The 25,369-nt window shown below is 48.4% G+C and overlaps 1 protein-coding gene across 1 annotated transcript in view; it reads right to left on the bottom strand.

Annotated features, from left to right (window-relative positions):
- Window positions 1–14,422, bottom strand: part of NGEF (neuronal guanine nucleotide exchange factor) — a gene marked incomplete at its 5' end in the record, with an annotated part of 90,556 nt that extends 76,134 nt beyond the window's left edge. The window contains 2 exon segments of the mRNA XM_058299656.1: window positions 11,740–11,854; window positions 14,197–14,422. Coding sequence (XP_058155639.1) covers window positions 11,740–11,854; window positions 14,197–14,422 — 341 coding nt within the window.
- Between the last annotated feature and the right edge of the window lie 10,947 nt (window positions 14,423–25,369).

Raw genomic sequence — 25,369 nt, 5'->3', positions numbered from 1 at the left:
ATGTCCTGCTCCCTACACTTTCCACATTTTCCCACATTAACAGCATCCTTCATTAGTGTGTTGTGTTCATTAAAATTGATTAAAACATTTTGGAGCATTGCCACTAAGCATAGACTATAGTTTACATTGTAGTTTACACTCTTTTCTGGACAATTTTGTAGGTTATGGCAAGATATGTAATAGCCTGTATCTATTATTGTAATGTCATTCAGGACAATTCCCAAGTCCCAAAAAATGCCCCCATATTCACCTGTTTTTCCCTCTCCCTGCCCTCAGAACCTCCAGTGGCCATTGTCTCCACACTCAGTAATATAATTTCTTCCATTGCTAGAATCACAATAAGTCTATAGTAGAATACCAGTAAGTCTACTTTAGTCCATAGTTCATTCCCCAATCCTGAGGATTCTGGGATGGTGATGCCCCTCCAATAGAGAGGGAGCTTTGATACCATGGGGCAGATGGATGGGATTCTCTTGCTTAGGGCTGTAGATCATTCTTTCTTTATGTGTTCTTGTGTATGTTTGCTTTCAGAGGCCATGTCTTCAAGCTCAGTGATCCTTTTTTCTGCCTCCCCAAATCTGCTATATGCCTCCATTGTGTTTTTTTATTTCATTTATTGTGCCTTTCATTCCCATAAGATCTCCTATTTTTCTTTTTCTTTTTAAGATTTATTTATTTATTTATTTCTCTCCCCTTCCCCCCCACCCTGGTTGTCTGTTCTCTGTGTCTATTTGCTGTGTCTTCTTTGTCCGCTTCTGTTGTTGTCAGCGGCACGGGAATTTGTGTCTCTTCTAGTTGTGTCATCTTGCTGCGTCAGTTCTCTGTGTGGGCGGCACCATTCCTGGGCAGGCTGCACTATGTTTTGTGCTGAGTGGCTCTCCTTACGGAATGCACTCCTTGCGCGTGGGGACTCCCCTACGCGGGGGACCCCCCCCCCCCCGCGTGGCAGGGCACTCCTTGCGTGCATCAGCACTGCACATGGGCCAGCTCCACACGGGTCAAGGAGGCCCGGGGTTTGAACCGTGGACCTCCCATGTGGTAGACGGACACCCTAACCACTAGGCCAAGTCTGCCGCCATGATCTGCTATTTTTCTATGCATGCTTTCAAATTCTTTGTGCTCACTGGTCTCTTCTTAATAGCTATAATCTCTTTAGCCATCTCATTGAATTTATTAAGGAGAATTTTTGGACAGCTATGATAAGTTGTCTCCACTCCTTTATGTCATCTTGAGGCTTATCTAGTTCTTTTGACTGGACCATGTCTTCCTGTTTCCTGGTATGGATTGTAATTTTTTTGGTGTCTTGGCAACTAGCTTATTAGATATATTTATTGGGGGCACCGTTTCTCTTTTTAGTTTAGGACTTTCTTGCCCTTTGCCTTTGTTGGTTGTGTAGTAGGAGAAGAGGATGTAAGCTTGGAGGCTGAAGCTGCCTGTGTTGTTCCAGGATCTGATGAAGCTCTCCCACCTTTCTCCTCTGCCAGGGGTAGGGAAGGAGCTGCAGCTGTGTGTAGTTGCCTGGAGAGACTGATGAAGCTTAATGCCCTTCCTCCCCTGTCTGGGGTGGGGATGGAGCTGCAGGTGTGGGCAGCAATCTGTGCAGTGCAGGTCCAAGATGATCACAGTTGACCAGGTAGACTAATGTAGCTCCAGTCCCCCCAAGGATGGCAATGGACCCTCTGGAGTGCCCAACGATCTAATCTGTGTGGGCCTAAAGTGCCTGCAGTTGTCCTGAGAGGCTAACGAAACACAGTTCCCCTCCTATCCTAGTGGGGGGTGGGAATGGAAGCACACTCGGTGTCTGACTATCCAGTCTGTGCCAACTGAAAGCATCTGCCCAGAGAGGCAGGTCCAGGGCCCACCAGCTTCTTCCCTTCTGGGGGTGAGGCTGGGGCCTAGGCTACTGATCTGGGTGGAAAGAAGCAAGTCCCTACCATCACTGTGATTTTCAATCATCCCCACTTCCCCTAATGCTGGTGGTACAGTTAAAATGGCAGCTACTGGCCTCTTTTCGACTTGGACAGGTTCAAACTTTAGCTTTCTAGGATTATACTTTAGCCAGCTGAATTATCATAACAGTAGTTGAAGTTGGTGCCCGACTGTCTCTTCCTCCCCCATTTTTGGGAAATGGAGCTTCCAACTCCAGCCACGGAACAGCTCCCGAGGCAGCTTGTGCTGCCATTGGAGGATGGGCACTGGCCTCCGTGGTGTGGCACGCTCTATTCATGAATCTTCACTGCAGATGGGCAGTCTCCTCCTTCCTTTCTTTCAAGGATGTTGCAGGATGCTCTTCTGGTCTCCTGGGGGCCCAAACAGGTGATTTAGATAGCACTGGGTGATTCCTAACTGCCCTGTAGGATGTGCTGACTCTCTGCCATCCTAGTAGCTTCCTCTCTAAAAGTGTTTTTGAATTGACTCTTTTTATGAAACATTACCTTGCAAACTCAGACTTGCAATTTCTGTAGATATAAATAAATAATTTTTGTATTTAGGGGGAGCAGAGGATTTTCTGTTAAAAAAATATATTGTGGGAAGCGGCTGTGGCTCAATCAGTTGGGCTCCCATCTACCATCTGGGTTCACGTCCCAGGGCCTCCTTGTAAAGGCAGGCTCTCCTGCAACGCTGCGGAGAGCTGCCCAGCCCGCAAGCATCACGAGGAGCCGACTCAGCAAGGTGACACAACAACAGAAAAGGGAGACAAGCAAAAACACAGAAGAGTGCACAGCAACTGGACACAGAGAGCAGACAGCAAACAAGCCGCAAGGGGGGAGGGGAAAGAAAATAAATAAATACAGACACAAAAGAATGCACAGCAAATGGACACAGAGAGAACACAGCACACAAAAAGCCACAAGGGGGTATATAAAATATATATATATTGTTCAGTGCATCTATCCAGATGGACATGACCCATGTGGCACTTGGGGAAAGAAGTGTGGCAACGCCCAGGCTTTCGTAGTCAGAGAACGTGATGGTCTCTTCGGACCTCACTGCACATGAGCTTTTTGATGAGCTGTGCCAACTACTAACGATAGCTGACGCCCAATGAACCCACCCTACGGGCCAGCACTGGCAGATGTGGCTTCGTCAACTCTTTGCGCCAGTCTGTGAGGCAGCCTGTTTTACAGATGGACGAGGAAACTGTGGCTGAATCATGAAGCGATTTCCTCAAGATAGGAGGGGCCCTGTTTGGATTTGAAGCTCAACACCTCGTGGCCCCCTCACGCCCGAGCAGAGCTGGCGTGTCTAAACGCGGGCCTGTGCTGGGCCCTGCGCACACGTGTTCTGGTTTAATACTCGCAGCTGCCCCTTGACAGTGCGAGGAGCTGCTGTGTGGAGAGGAGGGGAGTTATTTGCCCAAGGCCATATACAGGTAGGAAGAGCAAGAGGCTCCAGAGTCAAGGCCAGCCCTGGACTTCTTTCTTCTCTTGCCAGTTGCCAGGACCTGCACCCAAGAGGCCCTGGGCCTCCCAAGGTGAAGTTTGGTCTCAGGTTTGGAAGCCGAGAGAAACAGGTGTCTCAGGGCACCCCACCCAGGCTTCTGCATCTTCCCCTATGGTGGCATTTTAAAATTAAGAATTCAAGGGAATTGAAAAATAGATGCAACTAATAAGATACAAGATTGCAGCTAGTAAAAGAAACAGATAATTTAAACTATGCATGATGTATAGATAAAGCAATAAAATAAAAAGTATAAGAGACAAAATTAGGATACTGAAAAGTTAGTTATAAACAGTAAATGTATATGAGGGATTAGAGTAAAAAAACACAAAAAAACATAAGAAATAAGGCACAACTCAGAGTATTAACCACTACATGATCATGGTCTTTTCAGGACTTGGGGTTGTCCTGAATGATATTGCAGGGACAGATGCAGGACATTATCTATCCTGCCACAACCCACTGAATGGACTGGGGGAGAGTGTAAACTACAATGTAAACTACAATCCATGCGGTGCAGCAGTGCTCCAAAATGTATTCACCAAATGTAATGAATGTGCCACAATGATGAAAGAGGTTGTTGATATGGGAAGTGTGTGTGGGGTGTGGGGTATGGGGTATGTGGGAACCTCATATTTTTTAATGTAACATTTTTTGTGATCTATGTATCTTAAAAAAAAAAAGACAATTGAATAAAAAAATTTAAAAATAATAAAAATAAATAAGTAAAGAAATAAGTTAAAGCTAACAGCCTCCCAGAAGCTTAGAAATTTAAATAGTAAGGTAAAAACAAAATAAAGGAAAAAAGGATTTGATGTGAAAACAAAGCCAGAAGCTCAGAATTTTAATAGGGGTAATTATTATAAAGCTGAAACACAAAAGGAAAGCATTAAAGGGTGATTAAAATAGAGGGATAATAAGAAGGAAGGTACAAGAACAAAGCAAGGAAGCTTAAAAATGAAAAGAATGAAAGATAAAATAAGGTAGATTGACCAAAAAGAAGGTAAAATAAACTTAAATGAATAATTTAACAAGTGACAAGATGTCAAAAATTTAAAATACTAAAGACACAATTGTGATAGGGAAAATCCATGCATCAACCTGGGACCAGCAAAGCTTTTTATTTTCATTATTATTTTAAATGTTAAGGGAGATAGGCCATGAGACCCTCTGGCCATTTGACTCCTTAAGATCTGAGTCCCTGGCAAGTCACCTCTAGGCTTGTGCCTCTTAGATTTGAGCCACAGAGTCACACCTGGGCAAGAGGAGGGGACGCAGGTGGGCTCTGTCCACCTCTAGTGCCACACCTGTCAGCTCGGGCATCCCTGAAATAGCCACTTGGCCTGCAGCCCACACCAACACGTCTTGAGGCCAGGTGGGGGGATAAAGCCCCTCCAACTTCCCAAAGGAGAGAGGAATTTATAACTGCTGAAATAAGATATGGCTGTCAAAAGTATATGAAATTAGCTGCATAAACTGTGAAACATAAGTTGCAGTTATATTTGTTCTGAGACAGTGTAAAAATAGAAGCAATTTCAGAGATAGAAAATCCAAAGCCCTCTCCAGTCACCATGTCCACGTGGCCTGGGGTCCTTCGAATGCTTTTCTGGCCCTTTGCCGAAGGTCTGCAGAGCTGGTGGCCAAGGCCGGGGCTCCGGCTGGCCCCCGAGGGGAGGGATGCCAAGAGGATATTAATTTACGAGGCTTCCATTGCATTTTTATTGCAAAGGTGCTTGGTCTCCTGTCTCAGTAGGGGAGGTAGAAAATGGGTTCTCTCCCAAAGGGGATGGACAGGCAAATGCCCCTGGGTTATAGACTCTGAGTTAGAGATGCTTTGTTTCTGCCGGCTACAGGGAGGATTCACCCAGCCTGGTGACTTTTTTTTAAAGGAGGTACCGGCTATTTTTTATAAACATTTTTTTTTTAAAGATTTATTTGTTTATTTCTCTCCCCTTCCTCCTCCCACCCCAGTTGTCTATTCTCTGTGTCTATTTGCTGCATCTTCTTCTTTGTCCACTTCTGTTGTTGTCAGCAGCACGGGAATCTGTGTTTCTTTTTGTTGCATCATCTTGTTGTGTCAGCTCTCTGTGTGTGCGGTGCTATTCCTGGGCAGGCTGCACTTTCTTTCGCGCTGGTCGGCTCTCCTTATGGGGTGCACTCCTTGCGCGTGGGGCTCCCCTATGCGGGGGACACCCCTGCGTGGCACGGCACTCCTTGCGCGCATCAGCACTGCGCATGGGCCAGCTCCACACGGGTCAAGGAGGCCTGGGGTTTGAATGCGGACCTCCCATGTGGTAGACGGACGCCCTAACCACTGGGCCAAGTCCACTTCCGGTACCGGCGATTGAACTCAGGACCTCATATATGGGAAGCAGGTGCTCAACCACTGAACGATATCTAACATTTTGAATTGCCTGTGGTTTGCACAGTCCTGGGCCACCAGAAGTGTCATCCCTACTGGACCAGTCTACACAGGTGTGTCTTCAAAAGATCAAGTTCCCAGGTGACAACCTCAGCCTGGGACATGAAGTTCATTCATTCATTCATTCATTCATTCTTCAAACATTTATAAGTATCGAGTGTTTCTGATGTGTCAGGAAGGGGGACAGTGCTGAGGAGGGACCGATCCTGCCTTCTAAGAGCCTGCGGTTGATGCCACTAAGGCCTCCATGGACAGAAGGAATCATTGATGGCTCTGCCTGACCTCCTGGAAGACGGTCTCTTCACTTTAGTGCCTGCCTTTTCATTTTTAAAACATTTTATTATGGAAAATTTCAAGCATACACAAAAGTAAAGAGTATAATGAACTCTCCAAATACTTATTGTCCAGTTTCAAGTTAGCACCTAAAGGGCCAAGCTCCCGTGTACTCCCCTGGCATCGTATCATTTCATTTAAAATATTTCAGCATGTATCTCTAAAAGGTGAGGAGGTGCTTCTCACCTCACTTAAGTCCCCTTTGATGTGCTCTTGCATGAGACCCAGATCCTAATTACAGCAGATCCGTTTCGGGTGCCTGCCTCCCGATGTTTCTCCGAAACACAGCTCCCACTGTGGAAGTGGGAAGGGCCCCGTTAGTGCTTTCCCCCACCCTCTCAGTTGGCTGGCCCAGAGACAGACACCTGACCTCAAGCTAGCCAGCCAGATCCCTAGACCTAGAAACTCTTTCTCTCTAAGAGACACAAACGCACACCACAGTTGGCTGTGGAGAGCCAAGCTGGAAGGCCCTTCAGGCTGCGGCTGCCATTTTGGGTCATGTGGAAGCTGACAAGCAGAGAGAAGCCGCCGGTCTGAGGAGAGAAGCAGGAAATTGGCATGATCCAGAGAGAGGGAGAGAGGAGTGGGTCCTACGGCCCCTGAGAAAGAGAGAGATGGCCTTTATTTCGTTCCTGTGAAGCTGGACTTCATTTCTTATACTTGGAGTCTTTGAGATTCCAGCATCCTTACAATATCCGTCTTATACTTGAGGAAATTTGAGGAGACTTCCGGCCCTTGCAATCAAAGCAGCTTGTCCAGGGAATAAGGCAGGGAGGCTCCTCTCACACTTGTATTCAGCATGGTAACGGATGACCTTGTCAGGGCAGTAAGGTAAGAAAAACAATTACAAGGCATAATGGGAAGAAAAATAAAACTGTCTTTGTTCACAGTTGGCAGGATAGTGTACATAGAGATCCAAAGGGATATACAAACATCTACTAGATCTAATAAGTGAATTTGTCAAGGTCACAGGATACTAGGTCAACATGCAAAAATTAATTGTATTTCTATAGACTATCAATAAATAAGTGGAAAATGAAAAGATACGTCAATGACACAATAGCATCAAAAAGTATGAAATACCTAGGAACAAATTTAATTAAAATTAACACCTACAAAACATTGCTGAATTTTAAGTTAAAGGATATGTAAATAAATCGAGTTATGGCATACTCACAGATTGAATATTTAAGGTGTCAATATTCAGGTATCCATGATCCCCAAATTTATCCTTAGGGACAAAGCCATCTCAATCAAAATCCTAGCAATTTCTTTTTTTTTGGGTAGAAATTGACAAGTTTATTCTAAAATTTATATGGAAATGCAAAGGACTTAAAATAGCCAAGACAATCTTTAAAAAGAACAAAGTGGGAGGGCTTACTCTACCAGATTTCAAGACTTACCAAAAAGCTACAGTATTTAAGACAGTGTGGTGTTGGCATAAGATAGACAATTAGATCAATGAAACAGAATAGAAAGTCCAGAAATAGACTCACATATCTGCAGTCAGTAGATTGTTTTTAAAGGCACTAATGCAATTTAGGGGAGCACAGAAAGCCTTTTTAATAAGGGGTGCTGGAGCAAGTGGACATTCATATGACTCACGGACCTAAATGTGAGAGCCAAAAAACTGTAAACCTTCTAGAAGAATAGAGGAGAGTGTCCTCATGACCCTGATGTAGTCAAATATTACTTAGGCAGGCTGCAAAAGACAAAAATTTCCCTAAAAGAAAACTGGACTTCCTCAAAATGAAATATTTCTGCCCATTACAAGACAGGAAAGTTGAAAGATAAGCCATAGACTGGGAGAAATATTTGCACTACATGTATCTGACCAAGGATTTGTCCACATATACCAAGAGCTCCCACAAACAAAAATAAAACTTAAAAAATTTTACATGGGCAAACGACTTGAACAGGCACGTCACAAAAGAAATGGCCGATAAGCATTTGTAAAGGTCAAAGCCTAAATCATCAGAGAAATGCAAATCCAAACCCATGTGAGAAACCACAGCAGGTTAGAACGGACGCAATTAGCAAGACTGAGGATTCCTAGAGCTGGTGCGGATGCAAAGCAACGGGAACTTTCCTACCTTGCTGGGGGGAATGTAAAGTAGTACAACCGTTTTGGAAATGTCTCTAAGTTAAACATAGCCTGCCCTAAGACCCAGCCTTTCCACTTCCCGGTTATACCCAAGAGGAAGGAATACATCTGTTCACAAAGACTTGCATAAGAATATTCATCACAACTTTCGTCCTAATAGTCCCAAATGGAAAACAATCCAAATGTCCATCAACAGAAGAATGGATGAGCAAACTGTAGTAACGCTTGTCAAAAATAAAAGAGAACAGTCTCCTGATACACATAACGTTGCTGAATTACAAAAACATTACATGTTGAGCAAATGAAGTCAGGTACCCTGGCGTCCATAGTGTGTGATCCATTTATACGAAGTCCAAGAGCAGGCAAAACTAATCTAATGGTGATGAAAGTCAAAAGATGATTACCTCCTAGGGGCTTAGGTTGTGGATGGGAAGCAACTGGAGGGAACCTTCTGGGACAATGGAAATGTTCTCTGTCGTGATCTGGTTGATGGGAAAGTGGGTGGAAAGGTAAGTGAAAATTCGTCAAACTGTAACCCAAGATTTGTGCATTCTATTGTAATGTAAATTAGCATTTGATAAAGCACTATGATGATTGTCTTTATCAAAAGACTAACCATAGTGACAGTCACAAAAACACAGAGGAATAAAATATTAGGGTCCATTCATGAGATGAATGCTCTTCTCTTTAATGGTTACCAGTCTTTGTATGTGCCAGGTGGTTTTTGTCTGGTTGGTTGGTTGGGTTTGACTGGTTTTTTTGTTTTTGTTTTTTTACAGACGCAGATCAAGTGAGGAGGCAGAGAATGATTTTCTTGGTTTTAGAGCGAACGAGACTTCAAACTGAACAGATAGGTAAAGGTACTGGGAAAGTAACTATGGAAACAGAACAAGAGAGCCCCAACTCCTCCCTGGAACTTTATCCCAGGGACACCACCAAGAATATAGGGATGTGGATGAGAGCAGAGACGAAATCACCTGACCCCGTAACAGAGCCGACCCCTCTGAATGCTGTGGTGCTGGTGAAAAGGGGAGAAAGTGGGGGAACAGAGAGAGAGGTGGATTTTCCATTTGCGTGGCACACACTGATGGTACCTCAGACATCACGTGTCGCTCAAACACGGGCTGTAGTAGCTCTTTGGCTGTCAGATGGTAAAATTCCCCAAGAGAAACTTATATTTTGGGCTTTACTTTCTAAAGCATTGACTGGAAGCTCTTAGAACTTGACAGCCCATCAGGAGGTTTTTGTCAAGAAAACTCCAGAGCAGGTACGTTATTGCTTACCTTGATATGGTGGTTTGAAGCTGTATGTACTTCAGAAAAACATGCTCTTAAATCTAACCCATTTCTGTGGCCATAAACCCATCACAAGGAGGACCTTTTCAACAGGGTGCATCAGTTAAGGTGGGAGCCACCTCATTCAGGATGGATCTTAATCCTCTTACTGGAGTCATTTATAAACAGGATGAATACAGAGAGGGAGGGAGAGAGACCATGGAAACAAGGAGCTGAAAGTAACTAGACCTGGAAGAGAAGGGAGAGACCAGCAGCCGCCCTGTGCTTTGCCACGTGGCAGAGGAGCCAAGGATCCCCGGCAGCCAGTCTCTGGGAAGAAAGCATCTCCTTGATGATGCCTTGATTTGGACATTCTTATGGCCTCAAAACTGTAAGCTAATAAATTCCCACTGTCTCAGCCAAAATTATTTCACGGCACCTGCTCTGAGCAGCCTGGGAAACGAATACGCTTGTCCTAGAAATCCAGCTCAGAAAATGTAACAGAAACAAACGTTGCCGTGGGGGATCCCGGTCCCTGCTCTCGAAGCATCAAGAATGACCTAGATAAGTCCCCACGACCTCTGCCCTGACCGAGCCACGAGACGGCAGTGACCGCTGGTGGCCATGCAGGCCTTGGGGGGGTGCGCACAGGACGGGGTTCTCTTCTTCCGAGAGACTCCCCACTTCAAATCGCTCTGGGTGTTTGCCTGCCACGGGCCTGGTGTCAAATCTCAGGGACTTGGCAAAGCTTTCAGGCTATGAGCAAATGGTCCCTTTTCCTGGGTATTAAAAAATGCAGCCAGAGTTCTTCTGACACTCCCAGGCCCTCCTCACCCGGCCCAGGGCTGCCACGCTGGGAAGCCTCTCCTGCGGCTGCATCCTCTCCACCTCTCTCCAGCTGCTCTTTGGGCCCTCGATGTTGGGGGGTCCCTCAGAGACCGCACCGGGGCTCTCTGACTGCAGTTCTTTGGCGGGTGAAACTCTCTCATGCCCGTCACTTCCGCAGCCACTTTCTGCCAAAGTCCCCCAGGCCCCCAGCAGGAAGCTTGCTTGGGCAGGGTCCTTTTAAAGCGGTTCAGAGCTGGTTACCTTCCTTGGGGTCCGCGCCTGGCCAGGAGAACACTGACCCCCGCCCAGCCCAGCCCCACTCCCTCCCTGCCCCCACTCCAGCTGCTTCAGCCAGTCTCGCCTCTAGACATTTCCAGGGCTCAGGTTCTAGTCCCTGCCTCTCGCAGAGATTTCCAAGATTTCCTGAAGTCCCCCTCACTTGGCTTAAGATGAGGGGGATATACCCCCTGGAGAGGCGTGGGAAACTCAGCACCCCGACAGCCCCCTCCAGATGAAACCTGGCAGCTGGTCTCCTCACCCCCTCCACCTCTTTTTTTCTTCTTCTTATTTTTCTTTTCAGCTGATTGTTTAAAATTGAAGCACTTATGTACTGCTTGGTAAATAGCCACTGTCCTGAGTGCCCCCGCCCCACTCTCTGAACTGTGGATGTGATGGCCGGAGCTCTGGCAGTCATCTTGACAGAATAGCAGAATGGAAAACTAAAAGGAGCTTGGGTCTCTGAGGCATGAACTTGCTGCTGTCACGGCCCTCCAGACTTTTTCACACAAGAGCCAAATAGAACTCGGTCTCATTAAGCCATGTCATTTGGGTTTTCTATTACAAACAGCGAAATTCAGTCCTGAGACAATATCCAAATGTCCAGTAGAAAAACACCATCATAAACCACAATCCAGTCATTCTACAGAAATTTGTAGCCATTAAATGATTGGGTAGAAAAAATATTTAATACCTTGGAGAGATGTTTATGCCATATGACTAAGTAGATCGCAAGACAGGACATATAGTAAGACTCTCTTTTATGAAGAGGAAAATATGCACAAAAACATATAGAGAAAAAGCTTGAAATATATTCACAATACATCGACATGTCTCCAAGGAGTAGTGTTATGGGGATTTTTTTCCCTTTCTTTTCCATTTGTCACTTGTATATAACATAATCTCTAAAATTTCCTATTTTCATGACAGGAAAGTAACGGTCGGTTATTTTTTAAAAGTTTGTTGTCTTTTTTTCTCCAGGCGCCTTTGAAGCCGGTCAGGACTTTGCAGCAATGGGTTCCGGTTTGTCTTTTCACAACCAGCCCCTCCTCATGTCTTACCTTGTGTTCTGGGCTCCTGGGTCGGTCTGCCTTCTTATGCTCCATGGAGGTGTTCTGCTCTGTGGGAAGTTCAAGGTCGGGGGCTCATTTATAGACTTTCCATTTTCCAGTGAATCTGTGACATTTAAAAAAGGTAGCAAGTTAGGACACAAGCATTTCCCCCTTTTCGGGCATTTCCTTTTTTCTTTTCCATCTGGTTGCGTCATCGTCTTTTTGGTGCGTCTCACTGCAGCTGTACAGGTCTGGGACACCTTTTTTTTCCTTTATTTTTGCCAGAAGGTCCCGGGGATTGAACCTGGGTCCTCCGTGTGGTAAACAAGAGCTCAACTGCTTAAGCCACAGCCACTTCCCAGGCATTCCCTTTTATGTCTAGGACAATAGCAGCTGTCACCCTGGATGGGAAGGGCGTGGATGAGGGGACGGGAGGGGGGCGCCCCTGAAGGAGAACTTGACACGCCCCGTGCTGTACTTGATCACGTGGGGTGGTGTTCTTTACGGGAGTCATAATTAGGATGCAAAAAGCTTCATATATGTAAACGTGCACACGTAGTGGGAAAAAAGGATGCTGGGAATAAGATTGCAAACTTAAACATAAATCTAGTTAATGTCCTAGAGGGCAATAAAACCATAAGGAGGAGCATTTTCATTCCTCCTGGACAAAAATAATTGGAAACATAGCCTTCTTTTAACATCTAGCCTTACAGCGAGCGAGTCCTAATCAATAGTTAAAACAAGTCAAACCAAGTTACCTTCCCACAGGCAAGGTTGTTTGTCGGTGCTCGACAATGACTTTGAAAGAGCACTTGGTAAGTTTCCGCTTTATTTCCAATTGTGAATGGTTTTCCTTAGCAGATGAAATGGGGGGGGGGGGGGGATGGGGTAATCCTACACTTTCTCCCAGACTCCAGTCGCAACTCCAAAGTGTGAGCCTTCTCTTGTTATTTGGGGTGAGTCAGAGAAGCTTTTTGACCAGGTGACCCACTTTGTCTACTCCAAGGCCGGGCAGGGAGGGCGGGGTGGGCAGGGCCGAGCAGGGCAGAGCGTTTTTGCATCAGACCTGGGATCAGAAAATGCTGGACCGTCATGGTGAGTTAACACCAAGGAGGTGACACAAGGAAGCCACTTAAAAAATAAACTTGTAAGTCGGATGAAGGTTATGGCGGTGTGGACATCCGGGGCATCTGGGGGCTGGCGGGGAGGGAAGGAGCCCTTGTCTTAGTCTGCGCTGACATCACCGTGCCCTGCTCGGCTCAGGAGGCCACAAATGTGAGGCTCTTTTGCCCATGGGCCCTGCTTCCCTTTTCATCTTCATCTCACTTCCAGTTCCACGCCCACATTTTCTCCTGCCCCAGAAAGAGCACTCCCTCCCCCGGGCCCCAGGCAGCTGCCGCTGCTTTCCTCTCCGCCTGCAGCACTGTAATGAACCCTACTGTCCAGTGGCAGCTGCTCACAACACCTGGCTATCCAGCCCTTGAAATGTGGCTATTGCAACTGAGGAACTGAATTTTTCAATTTATGTGAAATTTTAATTAATTAAAATGAAAATGAAGGAAAAAAAAACGGATACTCCAGTTATTGGAAAACTTGGAAGTATATTTGGAACAATTTGGGTGTGTTCATCTACTTTTCTGACTGTATATTTTATGGAATCTAAATACAGATTAAGATTTCTTACTATGCCCATTGAGATGGGCTGCGAGTGCAATTTCTTTTGCTATCAGAAAAATAGCAAAAGTAGAGAGAGGAACCCCAGGAAACTGAGGCAAGGACTACATGGCCTTGTGGACACTCAAAGAAAGAGGGTGGGAAGAAGAGAAAGGGAATATCAGTGAGTGAAAAGCCCCACCATGGCATATTTAGAGCTGGGAAAACTGGGACCCCATTAGGCCATGTTTGGCTCATGGATTTGTGGCCTCTCTAATAGTAAATGTTGTGTGGGGGCAATAAGACCCCTCACCCACCCCAAATTGATAAAATTCTCAACAGATTTTGAAGACTTAGTCCAAAAAAAAAAAAGTAAGTATCTCATTAATAATCGTATATTGATTATCAATTATATAATAAAATAAAACTTGGGGGATGTTGGGTAAATAAAGTACATTATCAAAATTGATTTCAACCCATTTTTAAAATTTTTACATGGGGCTACTAGAAAATTCAAATAAGTGTGGCTGGCATACAAGAATGCATGTATGTTTTGTTGAGTCCTAGAACAAGGGGTTCGCTTTTAAATAGAAGCCAGTCTTATTATACAAATTGGGTCACCATTTTTTCCCTGAAGTATCTCCATTACCATTTTGGGGGAATTTGAATGTAGATAATGACTTCAAAGATTTCTACCTAATTGGACCTGTCCTTGGTAATTTTCAACACCTTTTATTCTTTCATTTAATTAGGGCCTTTCAGGGCCTAAGGGGTTCCAAAGGCATGGCCACGGCAGCTGTCCCTGGTGCTGACCTGTCCGGGGGCTGGCTTTGCTTCTGCGTCTCAGGGCGCGATTGAAGATGGAGTTTCTCTGAATCCGGATTTGGCAATGGGGCTCCTGGCCAGCATGACATGTCTCCTCTTTTGAGAGTAACTCAGGCCTCACCACGGCCAGTTCATCATCGTTTTTTTGTGAACCACTTGCCGATTTCCTGCAGGGCTCTTCCAAATCTTCAGATTCCTGGTCTCCATGGTAATAGGTTCAATTGTTCCTCAACAGAATGATTGCAGGTTGATAACCTCCTCAGGCTTCACTGGATTTCAGCGCTTTAGAAGAGAACAGAAGAATTCTCAGTTAGAGCCACCAGGCTAATATTCCATTCAGAATAACACCATTCTGACTTGATGAAATTTGGAATAAACCACACATCCTGGTAATCATGTCTTTGTCAGTGAAAATTATAGCTTAACCGCTGCAATTGGGATGCATTCATGTATCATTTTATAATTGAGGTTTGTTTATTACATTCATAAGATGCACTTTTGGGGAAAATGCTGAAAGTGGCTTGTATAAGTAACTTTCAGATAAACATTTTTCTGAATAATTCAAGAGAAAAATAGCAAAAGTAGAGAGAGGAACCCCAGGAAACTGAGGCAAGGACAACATGGCCTTGTGGACACTCAGAGAAAGAGGGTGGGAAGAATAGAAAGGGGATACCAGTGAGTGAAAAGCCCCACCATGGCAAATTTAGAGCTGGGAAAACTGGGACCCCATTAGGCCATGTTTGGCTCATGGATTTGCGGCCTCTCTAATGGGAGATGTTGTGTGGGGGCAGCAAGACCCCTCACCCACCCTGAAGTTATCCCATTGGGCTGGAGTAATGGAATGGTCACCTCTTTCTAGAGTGACCTATGCCATATCATCTGAACCAGGACACTTTCCTGTTAAAGAGGGGTGCAATAGGAATAAGCCAGGACTGTCCAGGCAGATAGCACCTCCCTCACAGCTGGAACCTTCTTCCAGGGTAGGGGTTCTCAGAATGAGGGATGGTGCAGGTGCTCTGAGAGAGGCATAGGCTGGTAGGACAGCATGCCGGACAGAGCTGGCAAACTAGGAATTCCCTATGGTTCCCCACCCATCTGAGCTTGGAACCTGGAGTTTCCTGGACTCTGGAGATTTCAAGGGTGCATGATCATTTGCAAAGATTGTGTGTGCCTGTGCATATACATTTTTCTAGGTTACAGGTCTCTAGACCTGTAACCCCATGTTCTCAAAGGGGTCAGAAACTCAAGGAAGCTTCAGAACCACCTCTTTTGAGTGTGCCCTCTTTTGTAAAATGGGGAGAATTTGAGGGCTGGACTTGAGGACACCCCCGTTCCCATTGCACTCCTCTTTATACAGCCAGAGACCCTGGCCACCCCCACCCCCTACTTAGAGAGTTCCCCACAGGTGAGTCCCCAAACACCATCTTCTGCTCCTACCCCAGTTCAACCCCACGGCATCAATCGCAGAACTGCCGGGAGTGGTGCAGGCTCCCCCACCCCAAGATGAGAAGGCCCTTGTTCATCCACGGGAAGAATTAGGACCTTCAGGGAGGGAATCGGGGGGTGAAGACGACAGCAGCCCTACAGCCAGCGACCTCTGACCCAGACGGGATGCTGGCTACCTGCCTGCAGGTCTGGTGATGTTTTATTAACAGCCCTGCCTGTAAATAATCGGCCAGGCAGACAGGCAGCATTAAGGCATTTACAGGCAGAGGAGTGCTAAGAGAGACGCCTGGCTTAGGGCAGCTTGGCAGGGCGCACGAGCCTTGCTTGGGCTCATGGGGGTCTGGGGAGCCCCTTGTCTGCCACGGTGGGTCACGGGCCATGGCCAGCCCCTTCTGCTTCTCGCTTCTGTCTCCTGATCCATAGCAGCCGGGGTGTGCCCTATGGGATTGAGGAGGTCCCATCTGGCTTGACATTTCTTCCCTTCGCAAAGAGATGTCCTCCAGGTGGCCCGAGAGCTCGGGTCGGCCAGTGGCCAGGCCGCCAGGTAAGCTGTTGGCTCCTTCACGTGCAGAGCCCACTGCTCGATTGCAGGAAGGGGCGATTTTCATTCACTTGAGTCGGTGGTTGTGGGGGGCATGGTGACAATAAAAGCTCGGCTGCTCCTGGGCAGTGCAATAGGAAGAAGGAAAGCGGAAAGCCAGGAGGTTTCTACCCTGGACAGGTGGGGGTGAGATCCCCTGTGGAGGATGGGCGGAGAAGACCCAGCCCCAGACGCTCGCCGCAGCCACACCCCAGCTCTCTGTGGGTGGGGGCAGGGAGAAGGCCACAGGCGAGGGCAGAGGTTGGGGGGTCTCAGAGCTGACCAAGGGGGAGCGGCTGCTTTGCCCTCTCAGGCAGAGGCTGGAGGGTTGAGGAGATTCTAGGATTTGATGACCCCACCCTTTTCTCCTCTTTCCTTTGCCTTCTCTATGCGCCTCCTCAGTCCATACTATTATACTGCGGCTGTTCTCAGCTTGGAGCTGGAGCTGGGGACAGTGGGCAGGGGTCTGCGGGGGGGGGGGGAGGGGGGCTGGGTCCAGGCTGTGGACCAGGGAGCTTTCCCCGCCTGACCGGCTAGCGGGAGGCCCTTGAAGACTGCATGGTGTGAAGGGAGAGGGCACAGAGACCATCGGAGGACAGAGGTCACACAGGGATGACCGTGGGGGGGGGGGAGGCTTGACCAGGGTAGCGGCTCCAGGTGAGAAAAAGGGATGACGTTGCCGTGTGAGAGGAACGGCCAGGAGACCGTGACCAGTGCCGGTTGCAATCTACTGTGCACATGTGTGTAATATACATATGTATATATGTACATATTCAAACATATATGAAGAATTGGTGAAGCTACTTGAAAACAACTCAAATTATGCCTCAATTGTTGGTTATTTCAGGCAAAAGTGTTCTCAGCCTGAAACAGTTTTGTAATTGCTATCCTTTTTCTATACTCATTAACTGCTGGAAAGACCAGCAGACCCCAGCCCCGAGGCTTCAAGCGTTTCCCTTAAATTCCTCGCTGGCTTTGAGCCCTTGTGGCTTCTGAGTTGCCACCTGGAAGCACAAAGTGGGATGGGGAAGTGGAGGCAGCATTTGCAGATCGTTCATTCACTCAACAGACTTGTCACTGAGCACCTACTGGTGAGCAGTATTTCTTGTCCGTGCGCATTCCTCACGAGAACGCCAGCTCCTGGAGCACAGGCACGCGCAGGCAATGGGTAAACATTTGTTTACACTAGCAGATGAAGGGCTGAATCGCCTTAGCCCGGCTTCGCCAGGCACCTGTAATCAACCCCCCCACACACCCCCATTTATGGGCCAGGAAGCCACGGCTCAGAGAGCTTTGGCCCCTTGCCCAAGGCCACATGCCAGTAAATGGTGCAGAAAGGGCCCCCCAAGTCTGTCTGATGCACATGCTGGGGGACCCTGAGGCCCGGGGGCCGTGGTTGAAAGCGGCTGCTGCACAGACTTGCCAAAGGCGGGCGGTGCGTCAGTGGCCGGGCAGGCCCGGTCCTGCTCCCTCAGCGGTAGGACGTGGCTCTGGCCTGCGAGCCAATGTTGAGCCTCCCTGCTCGGGGCTGGGACCCGGGCCGACGGGGTGAGTCAGCGACTGGGGGGCCGGCCCCCGCCGGGGAGGTGTGGGAGCCGCTGCAGGGCGGGGAGGAAGGCGCGGCGGCCCAGGCGGCCTGTCTGGACTCAGACTGCAATGTGCAAAACTCATCGGGAACTTGCTGGAACACGGCTTCTGACTCAGGAGGTCGGGTGGGGCCGCGTCTCTAACCAGCTCCCTGGGGACGCTGATGCGGCCGGGCCCCCCAGAAACAGGAACAGCGTCCTCGGCCAGGGTGGGGTGGGCTGCCCCCCGGCTTCGGCCAGGACTGGGCAGTGTCTGCTGCAGGTGACGCCCTGGTGGGGAGAAGGGCGGGTGCAGGCGGGGGGAGGGAGTGGCAGGAGGTGAGCCGGGGAGGTGAACCCCAGGATGCTGAATGTTCAGGTCCAGGTTGGGGTGTGGGGGTGGGAAAGAGGGTGCGTGTGGCCAGGCAGCGTGGCCTGCGGGAGAAGGGAGGGGAGGCCAGGGAGGGCTGGAGGGTAGAGGGCCACCGGCGCAGGCTGGTCTCTCCGGGAAGGCAAGAGGTGCCAGGGCAGGACCCCCCCAGCCCCCCTGCGGCACCCCCACTCGCTGGCGGCCTCAGGCTCTTGCCAGATGAAGGCACACACTGGCCCTGGGCTCGGACAGCAAAGCCCTTTTTCCTTTTCTGGAGCAAAGGGCAGAAACCAGAGAGGAGGATTCCAGGAGTGGAGGGAGAAGCTGCCGGGGGCGGGAGCGGACCCTGCGTGGGGTGCCTGGACCGCGTGGAGCACCAGGGGCCGCCAGGTGGCCGCGGGCAGGGAGGGGAAGGCAGCCTGGCACCGGGGCCCGGGGCCAGCCTCTGTGAGCCTCTTGGGGTTCTGAGCATGAGTGAAGGAGAGGAGGGGAACAGAATGCCTAAAAAGGAGGGGGAGAAGGCCCCTGGGAAGACTCGAAGTGAAACTCGAGTAACCGGGGAGCCGGCAGCAGGCAGGAGCAGGAGCAGAAGAGGGGCAGGAGAAGGGACCCCCTATGGGTGGGGGGGGGGGTGGCAACTCAGCGGCTGGAGGTGGAGGTGGAGGGTCCCGCAGAGCCGAGGGAGGGAAGACCCTGCCCATGAGCGGGTACAGAGGGTGACGCAGCCGGTGCCTGAAGAGCCCCCTCCCTGTGAGCAGGAGGGGAGGCTGTGGAGGTAACTGAGGCAGGGGGTGGGGGGCTAGCTAGGCAGCCGGCAGGGAAGCCCTCTCTGCTGGGACGCTGGCGCAGAGGCCTGTGGAGCCCGGCCTGGGGCGAGCCGTGGGGCGTCTGGAGGAAACGCTTTCCAACCTGGGCCAGGCTCAAGGGGAGGAGAGTAAAGACGGTCCAGCGGCTCCCGCACGGCTGTGGAGCTGTACCCTGGGGAAGGGGGCAGCAGTCTGAGGCCATCTGTCTAAGATCAGAGAGGGTGCATGTTTGTCCGGAAGATGGACTTAAAAACGGTCTGTTGTGGGGGGGGGGGGTCTGGGATAGGGTTAAAGTGACGAGCAAGGGACCTGGGACACTAACAATTATAGCAGCAGCTCACGGAGCACCGATTTAGCAGTGATCCTTTCACTCCGACGACGTTTCACTCGGGGATGAGGATGCTAGAACGTGGAGGTTGAGTAGGGCCTCAAGGTCAAGTGCTGCTGAGCGCCAGCTGGGCTTTGACCCTGGCACCACCCTCCTTCTCCCGCGCCACGCTCGGTTATACATCCTGGAGGTCCGTAACACAAAAAAACGGGAAGTGGGTTAGAAACAGACGAATCCATGTGCAAGACAAGACAGGTTGGGATACGAGTGTGAACAGCATCCCCTTTCCCGATGACGCAATGGAAATGATCGAAATGAATTTTAAACCTGGGAATTCGACAGCGCTGTAGAGGTTGAGCAGCTTTATGCTCGACAAGACGTTATACGAATGTCCAAGAGTGGTGGGAGATTGTGTGCACGCGTGTGTGAACTCCTACATGAAGAAAGCCAGAGGCTGCAAGAACAAACTGGAAAGTCCTGGGTGCAACATGGCTATTGACAAGCATAAGGGAGAGGAGGGGACAGAGTGGTGTGTAAATGGCAGGGTTCGAAGTGTGGATGACCCATGTAGCGTGGATGAGGAGGAGAGAAAGTCGTCCTAAGGCGCTGGAAGGGAAGAAGAAACTTGAGGGGGATGGAAGGCATGATGGAGGGCGGGGAGATGTCAGCTAATGGAACTTTTTTTTAAAAAAATAAACTTTTAATTTTAAGTTTACAGAAAAGTTGCAGATTGTGGAATTTTAAAAGTAGCTCTTCAAGGAACCAAAGGACTCTGAGCCCAGATTTAAAAGTGAATCATTTGGAAGTGGGCCCCCTTTCTGGACAGAGTAGGCTCAGTTTAAAGGGCTGCACACAGGAAGGGGATGCCTACTGTATGGAGGGTCCAGGGTCCAATCCCCAGGGCCCCTGACCCGTGTGGAGCTGGCCCACGCGCAGTGCTGATGCACGCAAGGAGTGCTGTGCCATGCAGGGGCGTCCCCGCGTAGGGGAGCCCCATGCGCAAGGAGTGCACCCCGCAAGGAGAGTGAAAAAAGCGCAGCCCGCCCAGGAATGGCGCCGCACATGTGGAGAGCTGACGCAGCAAGATGATGCAACAAAAAAGAGACGCAGTTTCCTGGTGCCGTCTGATAATGCAAGTAGATGCAGAATAACACACAGTGAATGGACATAGAGAGCAAACAATGGGGGGGGGGGAGGGGAAATACATAAAATAAAATAAAATAAATAGAGAGCTGCAAGAAGGAGAGGGAGGCAACGAGGAATTAGGAAATTGAAATTGGGGGGAGCGAACGGGTGAAACTGAACATGGCCAGGAATCCCCCACCAACCTCCGGGGCACTCCTCGTTTGCCCGAGGGGCAGGAGCCTGCCCAGAGCCACGGAGCTTAAAAAGCCAGAACCGGAACCTTCCCCCATCACTGACGGGTTTAGTCCAACCGTTCCTTCCTCCTCTTTCTGGCAAGTGTGGGGGTTGGGAATGTATCCTTCATTGTAGACCAGGGCCAACTCCTGAGCAGCTCAAGCGACTCTCCAGAACCCCATCTCCCAACTTGCCACTGAAATACCCAGGCAGTCGTACAACAACACGACGCCCTGTGTGCATCCAGTGATTAATTTCAGAATTCAGCCTTTGGGGGAGCCAGCAGGATCTTCCACTAACCATGCTAATAAGTAAGGTGAAAATGCGTGACCTGTGCTTGAACAACTACGTGCATAGTTCACGAATCCCAGTGCAGAATTCGAAGGGCAATATATAAAACAGGGGAGGGCAGCTGCTTGGGATGGAGAGCGGGAGCTTCCCTGCTGTCCTGGAACGGCCGCTAGGGCCCAACATAGCCACGTTCCAGGTGCAGACTTCAGCCAGCCTCCCTTAGTGCTTACTAAAGGGGTGCTCCTGACCCGGGTCCCCAGCCCCAGTGATCAAAGACGATGAGGAAGACAGGAGGAGCTCGGCTTTTTGGAGGTACTGTATTCATGCAGAGAGAAAGGTGGCTTCTAGAGAGCCCTGTAAAAGCCTAGGGGTCTCCAAAGGCTAGCCCCAGAAGAACTGAACGCAGGGACTCAAACGGATACTGGTCTACCAGCATTCATACAGCACTGTCCACAGCAGCCAAAAAGTGTCCATCACGAGAAGAATGTGGTACATACACTCAATGGAATAGTATTCAGCCACAAAAAGGAATGAAGTTCTGATTGATGCTACAACTTGGATGAGCCTTGAAGACATGCTGAGTGAAAGGGGCGAAACGCAAAAAGACAGATATTGCTTTATCCCACTTAGATGAAATATCTAGACTAAGCAAATTCAGAGACAGAAAGTAGATTAGAGATTATCAGAGGCTGAGGGCAGGGTGGGGGTGGGGTAGTGGGAAGTTATTGCTTCAGGGTAGAGAGTTTCTGTTTGGGATGATGAAAAAGGTTTTGGAATGGATGGTAGTGATGGTAGCACAACATGGTGGATGTAATGAATGCCACTGGATTGTACACTTAAAAATGATTAGAATGCAAATTTTATGTTAACTATATATGTGTGTGTGTGTGTGCGCTATCACAATTTTTAAAAAAAGGCTCAGGAGTGGATATGGCTCAAGTGGCTGAGCGCCTGCTTCCCACATGGGAGGCCCCAAGTGTGGTTCCAGATGCCTCCTAAAAACAAATAACAAACAACAAGCAAATAAATGAAGAAAACGACTCAAAGACTCAGTGGCTCAGTGAGTGGTTGAGCGCTGGCTTCCTACATACGAGGTCCTGGGTTAGGCTAATGTGTCACCTCGGTCAGGTAATTGTGCCCAGTTGATTGGTCAAGCGACCACTGTGCCAGTGACAATACAAGGACATTTATGGACTTTAATCATCAGTGAGGTGATTGCTTAGATGACTGGATACATCTGCAATCAACCAAGGAGATAGCCGGCAGCAATGAGTGACGTTCCATCCTTTCAGTTGGAGGCCTTAAAAGGGGAAGTGATTTCAGCATTCGGAGAGAATTTTCCAGCTCGACCTCGAGCAGCCAGCGTCTCCTGGGAACTCGTCAAGGACCTTCATGGGAGCCCCTGGTTTGCAGCCTGCCTGCAGTATTTGGACTTGTGCATCCCACAGTCACTGAGAGGATTTTATAAAATCTCATACTATTGACAGACACCTCCTGTCGGTTCTGCTTCCCTAGAGAACCCTGAGGCACACAGGGGGCTTGCAAGGAGGGAAGGCAGCTGGGAGCTTGCAGGCTGCAAAGACCCCTGGTCACCCCCTCCCCATGCTCCCTGAGCTTTGCGGAGGGCTCCCTGAACAGGATACTGGAGCTGGCTCCAGGTAAGAGGATTTCTCCAGGCAGGGGGTCTTGTGACACAGGGCTTGAGGGCGCCCTGGGGCTCCTGGGAAAAAGTGAGACACCCACTCCTTTTTCTCTCTTTTTTTTTGAGGTACCAGGGCCAGGGATTGAACCCGTGACCTCATATGTGGGAAGCCAGTGCTCAACCACTGGGCCACATCGGCTCCCCTGAGTTGTTTTTTCATTTGTTTGCTTATTGTTTGGGTTTTTTTTTGGGGGGGGGGGTTGTTTTTAGGAGGTGTCAGAAACCGAACCCAGGACCTCCCATGTGGGAAGCAGGCACTCAACTGCTTGAGCCACATCTGCTCCCCCACTCCTTTTAATTGTTCTCCACTGCCTTCAGGGTGGCCCTTGCAGGGGAAGACCCCAGAGTTTCCTGAGGTCCCTTCTGAAGGACCCCAGGGGTTAGCCAGGGGCGGGGCAGGGGCTGCCTAGAGGCACGGGGCGGAGCAATGCGGGCTGTGGGCGGGGCTGTGGGCGGGGCTGGGGCGCGCACATCCCCCAGGGGCCACAGGGAGATGCAGGAAGCTCTTCTGGGAGGGGTGGTCCCCAGTCGCGGGGGTGGGGGGTTGTGCGATGGTCACTAGCCCAGGACTGCGTCGCACCAAGGCCAGAGCATGGCCGCCGCCACCACTGACCAGCACACACCGCCTCCCACCCCCAGGCCGCTGCGCCCCCAAATCTAGAGGGAGGAGAGAAGGGCTCTGAAGAGTGCGAGACCGACGTTGGGAAATTTTGAACCTGGCTAAAATGGGCAGAGGATACAAATGTATTTAGATGCACCTAAAAACTCTGGAGTCACAAGAAATTAGTGTCGACGGCTGTGTGTTTTCTTATTGGAGGTTGGAGCCTAGGAAGATGAGGAATAGGGGAGGAAGGGAAGGGGACTTTAAACTATACACCTTTTAATACACACATATATATATATTTAAATTTTTAAAACTATGTCAGTGTATTGACATATTCAAAAATTACCTAGATAAACCCTTTGAGGAAAAAAGTAAATAGGACAAAGTCTTAAATAGAGAAAGGAAACAGTTCTAAAAACAAAAGACGACAGAGAAGTTAAGGAATCCGGTCAAGAAACTTCCAAGGGCCTTGCTATGCGGCAGGGAAGAGTCTGGCGGAGAACTGGAAGCAGTGATAGGGGAAAGGAAGCCATTTTATGCTTAAAGCTCCAAAGAAATCAAACTTCTCAATAAATCAGATGTCAAAAAAAAAATGAACAGTCAAATTAAATGTCTTAATTCCCTCATTAAAATGTTCTGAGTGATTTAAATAAAACTGAGGCAATTGCATAATTACCAGGATATCTTAATACAATATAGCATATCAGCAGGCTAGATGACAAAATTAAATACCAATCTACAGTAAAAACCTTTTAAAAATAAGACTGGGAGGAAAACTCATCGTGATAAAGAGCTGAACGTATGTCACCAGCACTGGGATGGTGACAAAAGCCGTGTTCCCAGCAAGAGTGAGATTCTTGTTCTCATTATTAATACGTGTCTTGAGGTTTTGGCAAATTTAATGAGACATAAAACAAATAAGCCTTCCGAAAGTTGAAATAATCATAATTTGCAAGTGATACAATTTGTGTGCCTAGAAGACCCATAAAACAGCACTTGAAGCTATTGGCATTACAAAGAGCCAGGCACAAGGCCAGAAGAGTGTAGATGCACCAGAAGTAAATAATAACAACTGAGGGTGTAGGGACATTCCAACCTCAGAAGGCACAAAGCCAGAAAACACAGGGTAGCCTAATTAATGAATGCATACGACCTAAACAAAGGAAAACACTTGGGAGATGAGAAGGGACCATAATAATGGTATATTAAAACTATGTCTCTTCTCACCAAGTTAATATGTAGGTTTAGTGCCACCCCAATTAAAAAAACTCACTGGAATGGTTTGACAAAATGGTTATGAAGTTCATCTGGAAGACAGACAGGCAAGATTAGCTTCTTTTTTTCAAGGAGGCACCAGGGATTGAACCCAGGACCACGTATGTGGGAAGCAGGTGCTCAGCTACTTGAGTTACAACCACTCCCTCATAGTTTTTGAAAATATGGGTAAATTAAAATTACAAAATGCTACAGATATAAAAGCAATATACAAGTTAGCCAATCAGTGAAAGAGGATGCCCAGCCTGGAAATGAATTTTTATCTATAAAAATGTTATTTAACACAAAATGTTATTTAATTGCAAACAAAAGTGGAGAGGTTCCAAGCCAGACAAAGATATCATAAGAAGAGAAAAATACAGAGTAATATCTTTCATTAATGTAGACCAAAAACTCCTCAACAAAGTGTTAGCACACCAAATCTAGCAATGTATAAAAAGGATTATATGCTATAACCAAGTAGGTTTTATGCCAGGAATGCAATATTGTTTTAATATCCGATCAATAAATGTAATGCTCCATATCAATAGAATAAAGGACAAAAACCACATGGTCATTCCATAGACAGAGAAAAAGCATTTGGCCCAGAGACAGTCAAAGTAGATACAACCCCAGGTACTGGTACTCCTCAGGGCTACAGAGATGCACAGGTTCTACGCTCATGGCGGATGGCTCCAGAGTTCAGTGCCTTATCAGTGGGCCCTACTTTGTAATTGCTGCTCCTGAGTGTGATGGAGATGGACTCAGATATGACCTTTCTACACATGCCTCTTCTGTCACTTTTACTGAACCTTTGGTTGGTGCTAGCATTGGTGTATTCTCAGGAGACTTGAAT

The sequence above is a fragment of the Dasypus novemcinctus genome, chromosome 7 (assembly GCF_030445035.2).
Source record: "Dasypus novemcinctus isolate mDasNov1 chromosome 7, mDasNov1.1.hap2, whole genome shotgun sequence".
Taxonomy (NCBI): Eukaryota; Metazoa; Chordata; class Mammalia; order Cingulata; family Dasypodidae; genus Dasypus; species Dasypus novemcinctus.
The sequence above is the reverse complement of the archived record's forward strand: the minus strand, read 5'-3'. Positions and strand labels throughout refer to the sequence as shown.